The sequence below is a fragment of the Polypterus senegalus genome, chromosome 1 (assembly GCF_016835505.1).
Source record: "Polypterus senegalus isolate Bchr_013 chromosome 1, ASM1683550v1, whole genome shotgun sequence".
In the NCBI taxonomy this organism is placed as follows: Eukaryota; Metazoa; Chordata; class Cladistia; order Polypteriformes; family Polypteridae; genus Polypterus; species Polypterus senegalus.
In genome coordinates this window covers 59,325,398-59,347,818 of record NC_053154.1, presented here as the reverse complement: position 1 = coordinate 59,347,818, position 22,421 = coordinate 59,325,398, and the positions used below count along the sequence as shown (strand labels likewise).

General features: G+C 36.5%; 1 protein-coding gene across 2 annotated transcripts in view; it reads right to left on the bottom strand.

Moving 5' to 3' along the window:
- Nucleotides 1-22,421, bottom strand: part of dnajc24 (DnaJ (Hsp40) homolog, subfamily C, member 24) — a 72,639-nt gene that overhangs the window by 19,746 nt on the left and 30,472 nt on the right. For both annotated transcript variants that reach the window (XM_039749559.1, XM_039749567.1), the window contains one exon: nucleotides 8,039-8,177. In XM_039749559.1, coding sequence (XP_039605493.1) covers nucleotides 8,039-8,177 — 139 coding nt within the window. The remainder of the gene's footprint in view (nucleotides 1-8,038; nucleotides 8,178-22,421) is intronic.

The following is a 22,421-nucleotide window of genomic DNA, read 5'->3' as shown; positions in this document are numbered from 1 at the left end:
AACTAGCATGATTTTCAGTTTTTTTTCTATATATCTACTTATCTCCGGTGGGAACCGTTAAAGTAGTCACTAGCACAGCTACTTCACTGATCCAGAATCCTTTGTAATGCTGCGCCCAGTCTGCCATTCTCTGTTTATGTGGGTATTTTTCTGGGTATGCTGAATTTTAAACATCCCCAAAGGCATGTAACATCTATCTGTCTGTCTGTCTGTCTGTTTTTCACAAGAGAACTACTTAACGAATTTAGATCGGGTTTTTTTCTATAATTTGCTTGAACATTCCGGTTGATTTTGCAACTTCTTTCATTGCGCAAAGTATTATAGTTTGGTTGCGGCACTGACTTATTAGCACGAACACTTGAGACAGGCTGTGGGCCAAGGGGAGCAGGCTGTGGGCCAAGGGGAGCGGGATGTGGACCCTCAGAAGTAGGGAGCCGGGCGGGGCCATCCTCACTCACGCACCAGCCTCCATTCAAGCCACTGTACCTCTCGCCATGTGTTGGAGCGTATCTTGCCTCCATTTAGCTAGTGATACCTGGTTGTTCAGCAGACATTATCATCTAGAGATTGTTAAAGAGTAACTTTGATATTTTTGAGAGAGTTCACGTGTGTTTAAGACAGTACCTACTCATTGGCAGAGATATACCAGCCATGTGCTCTTCTCCCCAGACAGGGCACACTCTCCCATCAGAGCTGAACATTAACAGATACAGTCTCAACGTTTGACATTCAAGCGTACCCACCTCCCGTTTGGTCAGATACCCCATGTCAACTTTTTACATTTTTTACAAAGAGATGACAGCTATATTCTCTCCCTTGATAGCAAAATGAAAAATATTAGATGCCCCTTGTCACCGCTGCTGTTTGCAATTGCCATTGAACCACTGGCAATACGTTGTCGAAATACTGATCAAATAAAGGGGATTAGCAGAGAAGGACTGGAACAGAAAATTTCATTATATGCAGATGATATGGTACTGTATATATCGGACCCAGAAAATTCTGTGCCTGCAGTCTTAACAGCACTCACAGAATTTCAAAAGATCTCTGGTCTCAGAATTAATCTGAATAAAAGTGTACTCTTTCCAGTGAATTCTCAAGCATATAATATTAGATTAGATACTCTACCTTTTATCATTGCAGAACAGTTTAAATACCTAGGGGTAAACATCACAAGTAAACATAAAGCTCTTTATCAGCAAAATTTCACGTCTACATGTAAAAAATCAAGCAAGACTTGCATAGATGGTCAACCCTTTATCTCACACTAGCTGGAAGAATTAACACTGTTTAGATGAATATTATTCCTCAACTCCTTTTTTTATTTCAAAACATTCCAATATACATTAATAAATCATTCTTTAAGCAATTAGATTCAACAATAACCTCATTTATTTGGAATTCAAAACATCCACGCATCCAAAGAGCGACCCTACAAAGACAAAAGGTGGCATGGCTCTACCTAACTTCCAGTTTTATTACAGGGCAGCAAATATACAGACAATAAGAACCTCAACACAAATAGAAGAACATATACAGGCTTGGTCTGCAATAGAAGTAAAATCCTGCAGTACTTCTTTGTATTCCTTGCTCTGTGCTCCAATAAACACACGTTATCGGCAATACACTAATAACCCAATTGTGGTCCACTCACTTAGAATTTGGAACCAATGTAGAAAGCATTTTAAGACGGAGAAGCTTCTATTTGTGGCACCTCTGCAAGAGAACCACCTCTTTCAACCTTCACAAACATATGCAATTTTTAATATCTGGAAAAAATTTGGAATTAACTTGCTTAGAGATCTTTATATAGACGTCTTTGCATCCTATGAACAATTACATTCCAAATTTAACATTCCAACTACACATTTCTTTCACTATCTTCAAATCAGGAACTTTGTTAAACAGAACCTTCCAGATTTTCCTCATCTTGCACCCACATCCATGCTGGAAAAAATATTGCTTAATCTCAAGGATTTAGACACCATCTCTGCAATATAATAAAATCATTTTACAATCCCTCCCTTTCAAAGATCCAAGAGGTCACTGGGAAAAAGATCTCTCAATTAATATATCAGAAAAGGAGTGGAAAGTAGCAATGCAGAAAATTCACTCGAGCTCCATATGTGCAAAGCATACAATTATACAACTCAAAATTATATATCGAGCACATCTGTCTCGACTAAAACTCTCCAAAATGTTTCCAGGGCATGATCCAACCTGCGAACGCTGCAAACTAGTTCCAGCCTCACTGGGTCACATGTTCTGGGCCTGCACCAAATTAACATTCTGGAAGAAAATTTTTAAATTACCTTTTATACAGCCTTGGTCTCACAATCCCTCCTAACCCATTAACAGCTGTGTTTGAAATTCTTCCAGATGGGTTTAAGGTGGAGAAAGGCAAACAAACAGTGATTACATTCACTACACTTTTGGCACGCAGACTTATTCTGATAAACTGGAAGAACCCAAACTCTCCTCTTTTAAGTCAGTGGGAAACTGATGTGTTATACTATTTGAAATAGGAAAAAATCAAATACTCAATTAAGAGGATCCGTACAGACTTTTTTCAAAACATGGCAGGATCTAATCAGTAATATTTTAAAATAATCTCATAAAGCACAGAGAACTTATTAATTTAGGTATGTTTACAGGTCTTAAATTTCATGCCGTTTGGCTTGATCTCTCTCTCAGGGGTGGGGATCGATTTGTTCTTAACTCAATTTTTCTTTTTGCAAAAACTTCATTGATTTGTATGGAATGCAATAAAAGTAATAAAAAGGAAAAAAAAGAAAGAAAAAAATTGTATATCAAGAGGCCCTTGGATACGAAAGCTATTAATATAAATTCTTCTCAATACAAATTATTACATGTATTTTTAATTGATTTTTAAAGTTTGTCTTGCCGTGGGGGACAGCTAGTTGAGTACTATAATTGGAACATTTTACATGTGTGTGAGCCATACAAATAGTCTTGCACACTGTTCAGGGATGGTTCTGACTTACAGCCCCCTTCATGACGAACTAAATAAAATTGCTCTTTATATATATTTTGTAGATTTGTACAGATTATTTATACGTAAGCATATATGACAAAGGTGTAGGGAAAATATTTAACTATATATGAACTTCATGTGAGTAACACCAGCAAAACCAGTTTTTTTTTTTTTTTTTAAAACATAATACCTGTGAATGCTAAAACACTTTTCATAATGTTCACAAATCTTTCCTATGCTACTGTGATTAAAAAAAATGATATGCTTGTGCAACCAGTTTTTTATTGCTGGCTTGATATCTTTTTTTATTGTCATCCAACAGAGAAGCCCTCAGATTGGGAAACAAGCAATAATCACACAGGGCTAGATCTGGAGAATAGGGTGGGTGTGTCACCTCTCAGAATCCACAGTTTTACAGACCAGATTTTGTAACCCACACAGTACACCAAAGTAAACCAATATAAGACTGGCAGCTATTTGTACCTTTTGAGACATGTAATCGATTTTGGAACACATTCTCAGCATCATGAAAAAAAAACAGTGTACATGATCCTGCCAAACATTGGCTTGGACCCAATTTTTTGGAGTCTGTACCAAAGTGATTTACCTGTCACCCCCAAACAGGCAGCATTTCTTAAATGTCTCCCAATTCAAAATCATTCATTCAAGATTCTCAATTGGGTATGTTGATGCTTCATTTTAGAAGCCAACATTCTGGGCACCCAATATGCAGAGACCTTGATCGCTTTTGAACATTTGTATAATTTTTCTATTTATCACAAGATTTTTCTTCAGTTCTTCATTATGATTTGCTCTACACTGGGAACATTTTTTGTCATAAATTTTTAAGTCTGGCCAGAAATTTGGGGTATCTTCAAGAGATGTACACGACAGAATTGTGCAGCCATTCTGTTTATTGTAAAATGAAGGGGGTTGGACATTATATACACTGACTTGGTGGGAATGAATGAGTGAAGGGATTTTATTCTGTAACAGTGGAAATTCAATAAGAGCACATTACTTGATTTTATTGATTTGGCTTTCAAACAAGAAATACATACTATAAACCAGTAATGCTCCATTTAAATACTAAACTCAACCCAACTCCAACCCCCTGATTTTTACTCGCATCTCCCTGGTATGCCATGCCATTGTACAGCATTATACTCCACTTCCTTGTTGATAGCATAAAGTGTGTAAGTGAAGTATTTGGTGGGACGAGGGGGCTGGTTTGACAGGGGACGGGTACATCTATAAAGTCTCGATACCATCAAAGAAATATTTTCCTCTGTTAAGTCTCAATCGTGTTAAAGCCTGTGGTTTTGGGATAACTCCAAAACCAACCCACCTTAATCCAGCCTCCCTGGTGTGCCATCGCATCACACTAAGCATTACTTCTTGCTTGCATTGCCAGGAGGACAGCCTTACCACTAGCCAGATACCACAGATCCCTGCAGCCCTTCCCCACCCCTCAGCTAGTTCACCACCTGTGCAATCTCAGCGAGACTGGGTGGTTCACTACTAATTGGAGGATCAGCATCAAGAACTGTGGACCCAGAGATTTCCAACGTCCTACCCGGAGGCTCAGCTTTGAACAACTACGCAAAGTAGCCAGCCCAGTGGGTCACAACTGCAGTGTCATCCGTGAGGACCGTTCCATCAGCTGCCCTGACTGCAACTCTCCGAGGAACAGATGCAGATGTGCGTAATGCTTTGATTCCTCTGTATGCAGGACGTGGGTCGCTAGACCACAGATAGTGCGTCACTTGCTCACAGATTCCTGTAACAAACGCCTCTTTATCTGCCCTCAGAGCCCTCACAGCCGTCCTTCTCAGTTCCCGGTACAGACCAGAGTTGCCATTGAGCCATGTGCTGTGAGTCCTCTCGATGATATCCAGGGTGCCCTGCGAGATGAAACACCTCCTTCTAGGAACACTGGTAATACCAACACAACCCTCAGCAACCTTCAGGGTCTTGTCGTGGAAGGTCTCCCACATCACATTAGGATCGGCAGTCATAGCTACATTTGAAGTTCCTCACACAAACTGCGTGCAAACTCATTAGAACTCAAACTCACTCACCTAGTTGAGGGTGTCTAATGATGAATGACCCTAAACAGAGACAAAGGTTTTAGGGCTGTAAAAGACTTCATTTACAACAAAAATGATCATTTTTAAAAGTACAAAAAACTAGAAACTTTATGGTCAGCAATATAGGCTGTGGGCATTTTAAAGCTACACTGAACCTGCAGCCATCAATCTCAAGATATTAAGGTTTGAATAAGAAACATTTACATTTTTTTATCATTAAATGAGGACTAAAGATTAGAGAGGACCTGCAAACTACTTTAAATTAAGTAGTTTTCTGAAGGACTAAGTAACCACAGAAGAATTAGATTTCTATCTTAAATGTCTTAATACTTTAATCTTGATTTATTCTTTGAGAACTCAAATAATTACCATGTTATTTTCATAATCACCAAACCTAAATTATTACAAAAAAGTTCAAACAGTGCCTACTTTGTTTTTGCTGGAAAGATTCATGCATTAAAGGGGCAATATCACGGATTGTTTGAAGCTTCAAGGTGAAATGGATAGAAATATTTGTAATATCTTATTAACCTTATCACAAACACTAAGGAACTGTGCATTCATTGAGAATTCTTCCAAATAGGACCATTAGCACTTAATTTTTTCTTCTGTGATGAGTTATTTCCGTTAACTTATATAACAAGAGTGAATTGTTGAATAAAACAAAACTACATATTGAATGCGAATGTAAGTATGATATACAGTATTATGTTTAATGTAAAACATAAGTAAACACATAAATAAACAGGACACAGAACAGGTTGATTAAAATCACATTTCATTTTTCATTCATTTAGATGAAGAGGTGCACAAATGAAATGAGTTATAAAGACAAAGTTGACAAATAAATGTCACTAGTTTATTCCCTAAATCAATACAATGGGAGGCACATAAAATGTCATGTTCCTTTCCAAAATTTTAATCACCTGTGAAAACTCTTGAGCATTTACTCTACCTTATCACTTAGCAAAAGCAAAAACAAGTTGAATTAATTTCAAGAGAAATCAAACATGGGTATACAGAATAATATCAAATCTTTGCTTCACTGATTATTTGTTTAGAGAGAAACTGATTAACATTAATAGCAAAAAGAACCATCACCCACTTAATAGGACTTCTACAGGGTGGTCCAAATCTAATTATGCAGATCCAGATCGTCTGGATGACTTTGATTTATGCGGAGACGATTCCAGTTCGGCACAAAGACGATTATTCATGTCGGCAGTTCGCACACTTCTCGATGGTCCTGGATTTTTCGGGTGATTTTCTATGTAATAAACTTAATAAGTGATAGCGTAATGAAAATTGCATAATTAGATCTGGACCACCCTATATGCATGTATATTAAGTGCAATCATATTTCACATTAAATCTACTATTTCTTTTGTTATTGGGCAAAACCTTTAAAATGTAACAGACATTTTAGGCTATACACTTAAACCACCATTCAAAATGTCTTGATTTATTTAAGTGAATGGAAGAAAAAATGTTCCTTTACCCTCAAGAGTAGTAGTGCCTTAAATCACTTTTGAAAAGAAAGGTGCGATTGGCTGCCAGAGTACAAAAGACAAGACATTATACCAAGAAATGCAGGAAGCAGGCTTTCATCAGACACATTGAAAAGTGATGGTGCCTTGCATGTCAGTGCTGGATAGGAGTGTGTTACCGAACACAGCTGAGTGTTTTCCCACAGGCAATACACTATTACTGACTCTCCCCATTAACAGTATGGGGTGGATGTACATTTATTGAAGGTTCTAATGGAAGGCCGAGGGACCTCTATCCTCAGGCAAAGGGGAGGAAGACAGCTTATCACTTCATGTAATGGTAGTCTGCAGATGACAAACCTGACCTACATTTCCCCCCTTTCTTGCTCCCAACTGCTTTTTAAAGAGCTATGGAGTTTTTTTGTTTTTTTTTTTTATTCAATGAATATAAAAAAGGGAGCAAAAACACCTACCTATAACATAACTTACTAGCTGCTTCTGTTTCATGTTGTTATAAAGCAGAGTTATACATAATACACAACCATCTCACAAAAAAAGAAAAAACACCTCGAAGAAAGCTATATTATTTTATAAGCAACTTATCAAATGTTTAAAGTTGGACTAACTAGTACAAATACTGATACACATCCCATGTACATTTTTTCTGGGCACATATCATTACTACAAGATTCTCAGCTTATTGTGCACTATGTCATACAAACACTGACTTACTTGGACCAAGCATACATTAGTTAAGTAAAAAAAAGCAATACTGTGACTTTATTCTGCATCATATTTCTTTTTAATAATCTTGAGTGGATGCTTAAACCAGGGCATGGTTACTTTCAGATGCCTTTAAAACTCTCATGATTTAGATTGCTGCAATAGAATTTGCTTATGCTTCAATTAAACAGCCCTTTTCACATTGCATTTAGAATCTCCCTTCCTAATTTTGGTACAGGTCAAATGGTTAATCCAATATAGATTCAATATATATTTTTGCAGTAACTACTAAATGAGGCAGGGCAATTCAAAATTACCTTCAAGTTAAAACAGAAGAAAATTAATAATTGCGGGAAGCTTTCATAATTGCTCAAGCAGAACATGTATGTTTTGCAAGTAAGCTGATACAGTACTAATACAAATAGACTTGTGCCTAGTATCAATATCTTACAGAAATTTTGTCAAGGTTGCCTGTATCCACAAACAAACCCTCTTTTATCATTTTCAACATGTGTTTTCATGAAAAATATTAATTCTATTACAAAAAAAAAACCAAAAACCTATTTACCTCTCCTGTTAACAAGGCACAAAGCTGTAAGGTTGTTTTCGACATGCTATATCTTAGGTGTTCTCAAAGCTATTTAGTATGCTTGCTATGGTAACTTTATAACAATGGCCATAATGCACACTGTGTGTAGTGCCTTTAAAAAACCACTGTACAGTATTCCTTGGCAGGAACCTACCATGTCGCTGTAAATCGTATGCCTTCTTTGTTTCTTCATTCCCTAGAATTTTCCATGCCTGGTCGACTTCAATGAATCTCTGCACACGCTGCTCTGCTTCCCCTGATGGTACATCTGGGCTCTGTTTATCTGGGTGATACTGCCAATCAATGGGAAGAAGAAAGTGGGAGGAAAAAAAAAACAAAGAAAAACAGTTGAGAGACAGCAAACTATTCATGATTTTTTTTTTTGTAAAGAAGAGTGAGAGAGAAGGCAAAAAGAAATGTACCAGGGAAAACAAGCCAAAAGCATTAGGTACACAAGAGATTACAGGCAGGTTAATTAGACCACACGAGTCATAGAGAATCTGCTGGTAAAACCTGATGTCAGAAAATGCACTGACAGCATTTTCTGCATAATTTGCTGATGGACCCACTAGTCTTCTGGACAATTTACCCAGAGAGCTTCAGTAAAGCAAACAAAAAATAGATTCTGGCAGCAGAGAGCACTGTGTAACTTACAAGCCTTCAGAAATGTTATGTTTTTCAGGCTAAACGCAATGTCATAAACGTCTGCATTAAAAAGTGATAAGATATCAAGTATGATACTGTTCTCAGTATCTGTTCAGGTCCCTCGTATACTTTTAAATAATTATTTTGATCCACACCTCAAGATACAGCAGGTTCTTCAAAAAAACAACATTTTAAAATAAACAATATATGGAATTTTATTTTCATTCATTTTGTTAAATTACATAGGAGGCAAAACATTAAATTTCTGAAAAAAATATTAAAGTTTTGAAGTTTAAAACACAAACATTATGAGAAAAAAGTACTGTATAAACATTTTTCTGCAAGAAAAAAAAATTCTACTAATGGAAGTACCCCCATGTATGTGTAGACAAAACACAAAGTTGCACAGTATAAAAGATATATAATCTAAACAAAAACACAATAAAAATAAGATGAAAATTGAAGATAGACACTACTTTAGAAATATGTCATACAGAACATTAAAAATGCCTGGAGGAGAATGCATTCTTTGATCCTAATTTTTTTTTTATAATTCAACTATATTTATTACTATTTTATATAATTTTTCTGCAGGTTTTGTGATTCTGAGATGTGTCCATAGATTAGCAAGGGTCGTAGATTTCACTAGCAATAGGCTTAGTATTTGCCCACAAGGGAAATAAAAATAGAAAACAACTCTGATCCTTTCTAGCATGCATTCAGCTGGATACTGATTATAATCTGGCAGGCATTCGACAGTGTGTGTGTGTGTGTGTGTGTGTGTGTGCTGCAAAAGTAAAACAAATGAACATCGTCCAAAGCTGGGCAGAAGCAGCACAGTAATTCTAGAGATGCAAATAGTTTCATGTGAGTCTATTACTTCAAACCTTAATTATATTTTGATTCTTATATTAAGCATTTCTTTTTCTAAATTAACAACTGAAATTAAAACTGATTAAAACATTAATCTACCTCTAAATATTACCTGTCCTCTCCTCATGTGACTATGTAAGCAAGAAGTGTAAAAGTTTAAAATGTTGAAAAGAATTTTCCAAATTTCTAATTTTAGGTTAATAGAACATCTGCATGTATATTATAGGTTTCTTTGTACCTCAAATTAAAGGTTGCATTATTGGCAGACATGCATTTTTAACAGGTGCAGACACAGTTCTGCATGAAGGAGAAAATATTTAACAACTGGTTAAAAAGTATTATAAAACATTTATAATACAGTCTAGATAAACTGTATCAAACTGGCCACACAGTAGAAAAAGGAGAGCAAAAATGTTTAATTTGATTGTAAAGCATCAGCATATCAAGTCCTGTTAAACCAGAAACATATTGCTTAGTACTTAACATACAACTTTTACACATTTAATAGGACAAATAAAGTGAAAACTTTTAATCCAAAAAGAGAAATACTTTCAGTATATTATAAATTCATATTACCAAGTAACAAAAAAGTTTCATGGCTTTCAGTTTGATTATTGTAATCTTTGGTTTTAAAAATACCTACACAGCCAATGGATTAGTAATAGGCAGTTCAAAAAAATAGTATAAAGAAAAATATTGTTTGTGAAAGCTGTTATTTGTGAAACAGCACTCCTCTAAAAAGATTTTACAAATTCTGTAACGCCTGCATTACAGTAAGTATAACAGTAATGTCAGAGACCATAGTTCACAAAGCTTTCTTCTATCACAATTATTTTTAGTTTCATGGGCAAATGAGTAAAGATAAAATTATTCAACAACACAGGTTCCACTATGGCTGGTGTAAGGCTAACAATATACTCTGACAATAAAAACATTACCCTACATTAAAATATGGTGGAGGCAGTGTGATGGTGTAGGGTGGCTTTGCTGCCTCAGGAGCTAGAAGACTTCCCATTATTGAAGGAACCACACATTCTGCACCTTACCAAAATATTCTTATGGAAAGGTTCTGAGCATCTGTATATTACCTTAAACAGAAGTGTAGTTGGATTATACAGCAGGGCAGAGACCCAAAACACAAAAGCAAGTCTACAACTGAATGAGCCAGAAGAAACAAAATTAAAGTGTTGGAGTGGCCTAGTCAAGGTCCTGACTTAAAACTAATAGAAATGCTGCAGGAGAACCTACCAGTGTGTCTAAATTAAAGTAGTTCCAAAAGAAGGGTTGGCTAAAATTCATGACCTGTGTTGTGAAAGACAGACGTCAAATTGTAGGAAGCATTTAGTTGTGTTTATTGCTGATAAAGGACATGTAACCAAGTACTGAAACTACATTCTCGCATGGGTGATAGGGGTAATTTTGGATACATTTGTTCCTGAATAAAGAAAGAAAGGATTTAAAAACTGTATTATGAGTTCACTCTGGTTCCATAACATTGTACTTTGTCTAAAAGCTATAGTCGTTATTATGTAAAATATGCAAAAACAGAGTTTATTATGAAGGAGAAAGTACTTTTTCACAGCGCTTTCACTATATAAGAATCCATGTTATTAATGCAAATCATAACAGATTTAAGTTCCAGGAATATGATCCAGCCACTTGCAGAATTCTTTTGTGTATTCTTTGTTTTTAGGATAATAATTACTTTGAAATCCAGATTTCTAATTTAAAAAAAAAAAAATCTCTTAGTATGACAATGTATAAAGTCATTTTAAAACACAGATGAAGTGACTTGCTCATGGTTACACAGTGCCAATAGCGGGATCTGAACCACAAACTTTGGGGTTTGAAGTTCAAAGCCTTAAACACTATACCACACTGGCTACAAAGAAAGATATTTTAATGCTATCATGAGGATCTTCCAGTCATGAACACATTCTGGCTGTTGTTTGGCATATTATTTTCATGAACATGCATTTAATTTATTCAGATTATACTTCTAGTACATTTGTATAAGGCTTATTAATTTTATGGTAACATCCTTAAAACCCCCAGACACTTCTGCGATACATAGTAAATTATAAAATGAAACAAAAACCCATCCAGAGAAATATTACCTATGTTACAGATCAAAACATATTGACAATTGTACATTAGAGAAATTGCTGGTTGCCAAATTAGTGATAAATATACTAATAATTTGGTATTAAATCAACAATAAGGGTGTGTCGTTCATTTCATCTACCCATGTTTGAAATACAGTATTACTGTGGGCCACACAAAAATTAATAAGTGTAGGTTTTATTTGGATTAGCATGCACTGAAATGGTGTGACAGGAAAAGCATGTGCTAATATTCCAGAAAGTCACCAAGGTGCACTATTAGAAATGGAAACGAAGTTCAGGAAAAGTCAAATGATAATTACAACTTCTCTCTTTCAATTCAAAACTCTAAATAATTTATGTAAAAAGAACAGTGCATGAATTGCATGAATTCTCACACAAAGATATTAGGTAGTGCAAAGCCATTGGTTCAAATGTTGACCTGACCACTGCCTGTGTGGCCTTTATTCCAACACCCATGTACACACTCATTAGAACACTCTAGATGAAAACAGGCCATTCAGCCCAACAAAGCTCGCCAGTCCTATCCACTTGTTTCTCCTAAGAAAACATCAAGTCGAGTTTTGAAAGTCCCTAATGTCTTACTGTCTACCACACTACTTGGTCGCTTATTCCAAGTGTCTATCGTTCTTTGTGTAAAGAAAAACTTCCTAAAGTTTGTGCGAAATTTACCCTTAAACAAGTTTCCAACTGTGTCCCCGTGTTCTTGATGAACTCATTTTAAAATAACAGTCTCGATCCACTGTACTAATTCCCTTCATAATATTAAACCCTAACTCCAATCATGTCACCTCCTAATCTTCTTTTGCTTAAACTGTAAAGGCTCAGCTCTTTTAATCTTTCCTCATAATTCAACCGCTGTAACCCTGGAATCAGTCTAGTCACTCTTCTCTGGACCTTTTCTAGCGCTGCTATGTCCTTTTTGTAGCCTTGAGACCAAAACTGCACACAGTACTCAAGATGAGGCCTCACCAGTGCATTATAAAGGCTGAGCATAACCTCCTTGGACTTGTACTCCACACATCAAGGCGCTATATAACCTAACATTCTGTTAGCCTTCTTAATGGCTTCTGAACACTGTTGGGAAGTTGATATAGTCCACTATGACTCCTAAATCCTTCTCATAAGGTGTACTCTCGATTTTCCGACCGCCCATTGTGTATTCAAACCTAACATTTTTACTTCCTATGTGTAATACTTTACATTTACTGACATTAAATTTCATCTGCCACAAATCTGCCCAATTCTGTATGCTATCCAAGTCCTTCTGTAATGATATAACGGATTCCAAATTATCTGCTAATCCATATAATTATGGATATCCATATATATATATATATATATCCATATATATATATATATATATATATATTAAAAATAGCAGTGGCCCTAGCACTGACCCCTGTGGAACACCACTCTTAACATCGGCCAGTTCTGATGAGGTTCTTCGCACCATCACCCTCTGCTTCCTGTGTCTGAGCCAATTCTGCACCCATCTAAAAAATCACCTTGAACTCCCACTTCTTTTTTTGATGCCCAACCTCTCATGTGGCACCTTATCAAATGCTTTCTGTAAGTCCAGATAAATAATATCATAAGCTCCACTTTGATCGTATCTTTTTTGTTGCCTCCTCATAGAATTCCAGCATGTTAGTAAAACATGACCTCCCTCTTCTGAACCCATGCTGACTGTTCAGAATAACTCCTGTCCTTGCCATGTGTTGCTCAATCTTATCCTTAATAATTCCTTCCATTAATTTTCCTGTGATGGATGTTAAGCTTACTGGCCTATAGTTGCTTGGATCTGCCCTGTCACCCTTTTATATAATGGGATGATATTTGCCATTTTCCAGTCCTTCAGAATCTCTCCAGTGCACAGTGACTTCCTAAAAATATGTGTCAAGGGTTTATATATGTACTCACTAGCCTCCTTAAGAACACGAGGATAAATATTATCTGGGCCTGGTGATTTGTTTGATTTCATCTTATTTAATCTGAGCAGCACTTCTCCCTCTACAATTTCCAAATCCCTCAGTACCTCCTTAGTAGTTGCGTTTACCTCTGGGAGGTTATCCACTTTTCTTACTTGTAAACACCTCAGGAAAATGTAAGTTTAGGGCATCCGCTTTTTCACTGTCTATATTTTTTTTATTATTAATTTTATTGCAATCATTCCATACAAATCAACCAATTTTTACAAAAGGTAGGATGTATCTTAATGTCTGTATCTTTTAATTCCCCTTTACTATTTCTGATGCACAAGGACCTCCTCCTTGACTGTTCTTTTACTACTAAAATACTGAAAGAATCTCTTGGGGTCTTCTTTGGTCTTATCTGCTATATTCCTCTCCAACTGTCTTTTAGCCTCCCTGATATCCTTCTTAATTGTTGCCCTCATGTTCTCATACGCTCTACGATTCACTTTGCAGTCATTATTCTTATATGCCTTATACAGCAGTTTTTTCCTTTGCAACGTCTTTTTTAAATCTTTATTAATCCACCGTGGAGCTTGTTTTAGTTTCCTATTAATTCCAAATTTAGATATGTATCTGGTCCTGCATTACATGTAAAACATTTTTAAAGCTGTTCCACTGCTCCTCGACTGTCTCCACACATAAAAGCTATCCTACTTAGACATTGTCACATCTGCTCAAAATTAGCCCTACCAAAGTTCAAATTAACAATTTTAGTCTTTGTATCTGCACTCTTACAAAACACTGAGAATTGTATTATGTTATGGTCACTTGACCCTAGTAGTTCAATCACCTCTACAACCTCAATTCCATCCTGATTATTACAGAATACTAAATCCAGACAGGCTTCACCCCACGTTGGTGCTTTAATATGCTGTGTTAAAAAACAGTCGCTGATTACTTCTAAAAACTCCTGCTCTTGTGCTCCTCCATCTGCAAGGTTATCCCAGTTAATATTTGGATAATTAAAGTCCCCCATGACTATATCCCCCTGTAAACTTGCCTTTTTGACATTACTAAAAAGATGTGTGTTGAAATTACTGTCTGAATTGGGTGGTCTATAACACACTCCTAAAATAAGACCAGTTTCCCTAATATTTTCCAGGCGAAGCCACATGTCCTCACTAAGATGGGGCTCATCATCCAACTGAAGAGGACTTACATTTAAACCCTGTTTGGCATAAACAGCAACCCCACCTCCTTTTCTATTCTGTTTATCCTTCCTAAAAATGTGTATCCCTCTATGTTACACTCATTCCCATCTTTGTTATTTAGCCAGGTTTCCATTATTGTATATCATAATTATGCTCTGCTACATACAACTCCAACTCACTTACCTTATTTTTGATACTTCTAGCATTAAGGTAAGCTATTTTTAATGTGTTATTCCTTCTACATTTAAATGCCTACTTAGAATTTATATTACTATGCATTTTTATTTCTACACCATTGTTTGTTCTTCCATGTATAGATCTAAACCTGGCCTGTCCTAAACTCAATGCCATGCCCCCATTTCCTAGTTTAAACAATCCTCGACTAGCCTACACATACGCCTCCCCAATACATTGGTGCCCCTCCAGTTCAGATGTAACCCGTCACGGCAGAACAGGTCCCATCGGTTCCAAAAGGAGTCCCAATGCCCCATAAACCATTACCATTCTACCCTGCACCAAGATTTGAGCCACTCACAATCACACAATAGCATGCAACTTTAAACTGGCCTAATACAGATTTGGATGTGTGAGGAAAACCAATATACTCATACAAAAGGTTGCACAGATACAATGTGGCTTTAGATTCAAAACCAATTTCATTAGTGAGGAAGTCATGCTAACCAATTCACTACCATAATCCTCTAAATGTGAAGGTCTTTATAGCAAAACCGTACTCTATTATATATTTGTAAAACATGGACAACGTTCAGTTATGGATCCTGCTTCCTTTGTTTGTATGTTCTCCATTCATTATCTCACATTAACAGAGACGTGTAGATTTGGTTAATTGGAAATTCCAAATAGGATATGTGCATGAATATGTGTTTAGATGGACTGGTGGCCTACCTAGTACTATTCCTGCCTTAAAGATATTTTTTTAGATGTTCTTTACCCCTTGTAGTCTGCAGCAGTCGGTAGGAAATAAACTTTTTTCTCAAGTCTTCAGGCAGAATAGTGGGAAAAAGTTTATGAAATAATATAATACAATAGTGACCAATCATGTACAATGGCAAATGATTTGAAAAATGTCCATAAAAAAAAAAAAGAAAAAATCTCACATTATGCAAGTCAAATAATTCACATCACTTATCCAGTCGTATACTTAAAACATGTAAAACACATGCCTTTTTGCTACAGTAACATTAAATATGTACTCCTAGAATAATCAAACATCATAAACAGGAAACTAAAGCCTCACAGTAATGACTTTTTGAATTGAAGAACCAGTTCTTCTCCTCATACATTGGTCAAAAGTGTAGACTTATTTCTTAACTTAATCCCTGTGAACACAAAAGTACTTATTAAAATGTTACAAAGCTTTTCAATGCCGCACAAATGAAACAGTTTTTCCTTGCTTATTCAATAATTCTTCTGTAGTCTATTTAGTGTCTAACTCACTGGAACAGCATGTCCCATGAAGGTGCCACTTTAGGTTTGGGAACTTGCGGTAATCACACTGAATCAGGTCTATAGAATAGGATTAGTAAGTCTCTCCGAACAGTTCAACCTGTACAGTCATAGCCAAAATTATTGGCATCCCTGGAATTTTCCCAGAAAATGCACCATTTCTCCCAGAAAATTGTTGCAATTACACACGTTTGGCTATACACATGTTTATTTCCTTTATGTGCATTGGAACAACACAAAAAAAAACAGAGGAAAAAAAGCCAAATCTGACATAATTTCACACAAAACTCCAAAAATGGGCCAGACAAAATTATTGGCACCTTTTCAAAATTGTGGGTAAATCATTTTATTTCAAGTATATGATGCTCGTTTGAACTCACCTGTGGCAAGAAACAGGTGCTGGCAATATAGCAATCACACCTGAAGCCAGTTAAAATGAGAGAAAAGTTGACTCAACCTTTCTGTTGTGTGTCTGAGTGTGCCACACTAAGCATGGAGAACAGAAAGAAGAGCAGAGAATTGTCTGAGGACTTGAGAACAAAAATTGTGGAAAAATATCAACAATCTCAAAGCTACAAATCCATTTCCAGAGATCTTCATGTTCCTTTGTTCACTGTGCACAACATAATCAAGTTCACAACACATGGCACTATAGCTAATCTCCCTGGACGTGGACGGAAGAGAAAAATTGATAAAAGATTGCAATGAAGGATAGTCCGAATCGTGGATAAACAGCCCCAATCAACTTCAAAACATATTCAAGCTGTTCTGCAGACTCAGGGTGCAACAGTGTCAGCTCGAACTATCCGTCAACATCGGAACAAAATGAAACGCTATGGCAGGAGAGCCAAAAGGACCCCACTGCTGACACAGAAACATAAAAAAGCCAGACTGGAGTTTGCCAAAATGTACTTGATTGAGGAAGCTAAAATCCTTCTTGGCGAACGTCTTGTGGACAGATGAGACCAAGGTAGAGCTTTTTGGTAAAGCTCATCATTCTACTGTTTACAGAAAACAGAATGAGGTCTACGAAGAAAAGAACACAGTACCTACAGTCAAACATGGTGGAGGTTCTAATATGTTTTGGGGATGTTTTGCTGCCTTGACTGTGTGCAAAGCATCATGAAATCTGAAGACTACCAAAAGATATTGGGGTGCAATGTAGGGCCCAGTGTCAGAAAGCTGGGTCTGCGTCAGAGGTCATGGGTGTTCCAGCAGGACAATGACCCCAAACATACCTCTAAAAGCACCCAGAAATGGTTGAAGACAAAGCGCTGGAGAGTTCTGAAGTGGCCAGCAATGAGTCCGGATCTAAATTCGATTGAACACTCATGGAGAGATCTCAAAATTGCTGTTGGGAGAAGTCACCCTTCAAATCTGAGAGACCTTGAGCAGTTTGCAAAAGAAGAGTGGTCGGAAATTCCAGTTGAGAGGTGTAACAAGCTTGTTGATGGTTATAGGAAGTGCTTGATTTCAGTTATTTTTTCCAAAGTGTGTGCAACCAAATATTAAGTTGAAGGTGCCAATAATTTTGTTTTGTTTTTTTGAGTTTTGTGTGAAATGATGTCAGATTTGGCTTTTTTTTCTCTGTTTTTTTGTGTTGTTCCAATGCACATAATGGAAATAAACACGTGTATACCAAAACATTTGTAACTGCAACAATTTTATGGGAGAAATAGTGCATTTTCTGGGAAAATTCCAGGGGTGCTGATAATTTCGGCCATGACTGTACATTATGAGTCGGGGCAATCTTGTGAAACAGGACAACGGGTGGTCAACCTTGGTTATCATTTGACCTCTACCAATGAACTATTCCTGGGGTGGTAATTTTGCCTTGCCTGGAAGTCACACCTTACAGATGTTATGGTTCAGGCTCTTTTTCCTTCAACATCCTTAGTCAATGAACTTTGATTCCACCCCCAAATGACATGTAGAACTCTCCACACCCCTGTTTAATTTTTTACAGACCCTCAATTTGCTCTTCACTCAGCTCCTTCTGGCTTTTTCCAAATCTTGTTTAAACTTTATGTCCCAAATATAAAGTACATTATTGCTCACTCGATGGCTCCTCTTTGATTGGTCGGCTTAATAAAATTCTTTTTTTCAAGTATGTTTTTACATCTTCCAACCACCTGAATTATTTAATCAAGTTCCTACATTTAACAACGTTGCTACGAGTGGTTTCTTCTGATTGTTTACACACCTCCTTGATGCTCATTTATCGTCAAAGGCTTAACCTATGGCAAATGAGGAACACCTCTACTAAAAAGAAAAGGGTCTGGTGAGGGTTGATAATGACAGTGCTCAATAATATGCCTACTTATTGAGCACTTTTTGCTGCTTTTATTTTGCAGGTGAAAAATTATAGCATATTCTTATACAGTATAATTTCATACCTCAATTAGTTTCAAATTAGTGCTGTTCCTCTTACATGATTATCAACAACTTCTTCTACTTCACTATTTACAGATGTAGTCATTAACAGCACTACACGAACTGCAGGCTTAACTCTTAGCTTACAAATTTCTTTAAATAAAGTACAACTACATAAATCACAAACTCACCATTATGAGAGGTGAATTCAAAGAGTCTGGAAATTGAATTTCTTCAGTAGTCTTGCAATTAAAATTGCAGTGCACTGCTGCCCAGGAAACTTTTTCAGTCTACACACTCAACTACCCATAATGACAAAGTTTTCAGAATGTTTGCAAATTTATGAAAAATAAAAAACTGAAATCTGTCATTTTCACAAGTACTCAAAGCATTTGCCGTGGCACTCTAAATAACTGTCAGGTGTATCCAGATTGCTTTAGTTATCTTTGAATTGTGTCTAGAACTTGACTTGTGGCAAATTGAATTAATTGGACATCATTTAGAAAGGCATGCACCTGTGTATACAAGATTGCACAATTGGGAGAATTGTGGGTCTCCAAACAGGAATTATGGTTTTGTTAAAACCTAGTAATTAGAATACATATGTTGCTAAGATTTTTATCTTTTTAAATGGAATGACATGTGTTCTCTTAGAAAATCAATATCACTACTAAATGCACAGTATAGCTATAGGAAGGGGGTAGATATATCATTTAATTTATGGAAATCTCCTCCAAGGATACACTTGGTGGTGTTAAGTGCTGTGATAATCCTATAGAATTTCCAGAATTTGATATGTTAATAAACAAACTTTAATATCCTCATTCAAGTTTGCCCTCCAGAAATCTCTTTTCATCAATTCAATGTTCAGTAATCTTAGTGATGCCTGGATGACCACCTACAGTGGGTACGGAAAGTATTCAGACCCCCTTCAATTTTTCACTCTTTGTTATATTGCAGCCATTTGCTAAAATCATTTAAATTAATTTTTTCCTTCATTAATGTACACACAGCACCCCATATTGACAAACAAAAAAAAAAAATTTGAAATTGTTGCAGATTTATTAAAAAAGAAAAACTGAAATATCACATGGTCCTAAGTATTCAGACCCTTTGCTCAGTATTTAGTAGAAGCACCCTTTTGAGCTAATACAGCCATGAGTCTTCTTGGGAAAGATGCAACAAGTTTTTCACACCTGGATTTGGGGATCCTCTGCCATTCCTCCTTGCAGATCCTCTCCAGTTCTGTCAGGTTGGATGGTAAACGTTGGTGGACAGCCATTTTTAGGTCTTTCCAGAGATGCTCAATTGGGTTTAAGTCAGGGCTCTGGCTGGGCCATTCAAGAACAGTCACAGAGTTGTTGTGAAACCACTCCTTCGTTATTTTAGCTGTGTGCTTAGGGTCATTGTCTTGTTGGAAGGTAAACCTTCGGCCCAGTCTGAGGTCCTTAGCACTCTGGAGAAGGTTTTGTCCAAGATATCCCTGTACTTGGCCGCATTCATCTTTCCCTCGATTGCAACCAGTCGTCCTGTCCCTGCAGCTGAAAAACGCCCCCACAGCATGATGCTGCCACCGACCATGCTTCACTGTGGGGTCTGTATTGGACAAGTGATGAGCAGTGCCTGGTTCCACACATACCGCTTAAAATTAAGGCCAAAAAGTTCTATTTTGGTCTCATCAGACCAGAGAATCTTATTTCTCACCATCTCAGAATCCTTCAGGTGTCTTTTGGCAAACTCCAAGATAGATGAGGGAAAAAATTAATTTAAAGGATTTTAGCAAATGGCTGCAATATAACAAAGTGAAAAATTGAAGGGGGTCTGAATACTTTCCGTACCCACTGTATAACATAATTATGTTCCCAACATAACAAATTCTGGCAGTTTCTCCAAGAGGTGAATGTCCACCTATAGACTTTTTACCTCCTCAACTAAATCCTAACATTTAGCCAAATTCACAACCTCTAAAATCCTCTTCAGAGAAATATTGTAGTTTGTTAAATCAATGGAATAATGCATCTGCTTTTATAGCTTTGTTCTTCCACTACCAGTCTTATGTGAAGTCACAAAGTTTATTCGACTGAAAAAAGTGTGCCCATCAAACATGCCATGAATTTAAATATTTTGTTATTTTGTAATAGTTTGTAAAGCCTACAAATCTTTGTACTTGTTTATCTAACTTTGGCTTTCATGAACTTTATTCTGACTAATACTTTGCAATAGTATTCCAAAGTTTGGAATTACATATGCTCTCTAGGTAGCATTTTTATATTTCTCAGGCACCTGTAAATTGTTTTAAGATACAGCCAAACCATTACTTATGTTACAAATGGCCATTACTATTTGAAAAGGTTTACTTTTCACATATGACTGCAAAGTCCCATTTTCATTAGTCATTCCTTCATTATCCTAATGGTAAACTCTCCTAGCTTATCCTTAATTGGGCATGTTTAAATGGTAATTGGTCATTTGAAAAACCTTTATAACTGTGTTACCACAGCTATAACCTATTATTTTGTTCAATAAACCAAGTAATATTATTTTCTTGGGTTGCAAGGTACTGGCATTCCTAACATTTCAATTCTGTGTTTAAAAATGTCCAGAATGAAACAGCTTTCTCAAGAAAATTCACTTTATTGTTTATTTTCCAAGTAAGGATATTCGCCTGACATATTTGCAAGTCACGGAAAATTTCACACTGGCTAGTAGGTGCTCATTGTCATCTTGAGAAAAGAGAGAAAACTGGATCTAACCAGAGTTGTTTGTAGTTTCAAAAGCAAATGCCTTACGGTTCTCAGCTGGCTACTCCCGTAAACACTTGCATGCCAAACACAAGTGTCACCTACAACAGTGAAAAGATGACTGTGGGAAGCTGGCAGTAAAGGCAAACATCCATTTTGGAAACTGACAAAAGGTTAAAATGGCCAAAATTTTGGAATCACCCAGAAATTCACCACTCGATGTCTGTGCCAATGTCAATGCCTTTCCCTTTCACTGCTGCCAATGACACCAATATTTGGCATTTTTATCTTAATGTTTCGCTTGAACAGCTCATTTTAAAGTAACAGTTGGGATCCATCACACCAATTTTCTTCATAATTCTGAAAAAAAGTATTGTATTACACACTAGTCTCCATCTGCATAAATGAAAAGGTTCAATTCCTTTAATCTTTTCTCACAACTTATACCCCACATCCCTGCAGTCAGTCTAGTTCTTCTCTGGATTTTCTCTAATGTTGATGCTTTTTTTTTTGTAAAATGACAACCAAAATACACACTCTATTACAGATAAGTCCCCAAAAGTGAATGACATAGTTTAAACATAACCTCCTTTGAGTTATACTCTTACATACTGAGGTATATGATCAAACATCCTATCAGCTTTCTTAACTGTTTCTGTACACTGTCTGGGTGCAAACAGTGAAAAATCCACTATGACTCTTAGGCACATCGTATATTCTGTTTCATGTTTCAGACCCATTATGGTGTATTTAATCTTCTGTGTTAACCAATGACATGTAATCTTTTATATTTACATAAAACACCCATTTGTCTCCATTTCTCTAGACTGGAGTCTTGGCCTTTTCCATTTTATGGGTTGCACATTCTAGTTGTAAAAGACACCTGGGAACATTTTTCCAATTCTCAAGACCTCCTTCACAAGTTTAACAATCTTGAATTCATGATGTTGGATTAGAAGGAATCTCCCACAGAGGTAGGCCACCTGAAAACAAGCCTCCAAAAACCCTCCTTCACAAGTACAACAATCCTACATTTTAGATGCTAATTAGCTAGAATATTCTATAGATATAGCTCTCCTGAGGCTAGCCTTCTAAAAGCAAGCCTCCAAAAAGCACATCATTATACGGGACTGGTACTGCATTTGTTTAATTTAGAAAATTTGTTTTGGTGAATATTTAACCCATCAA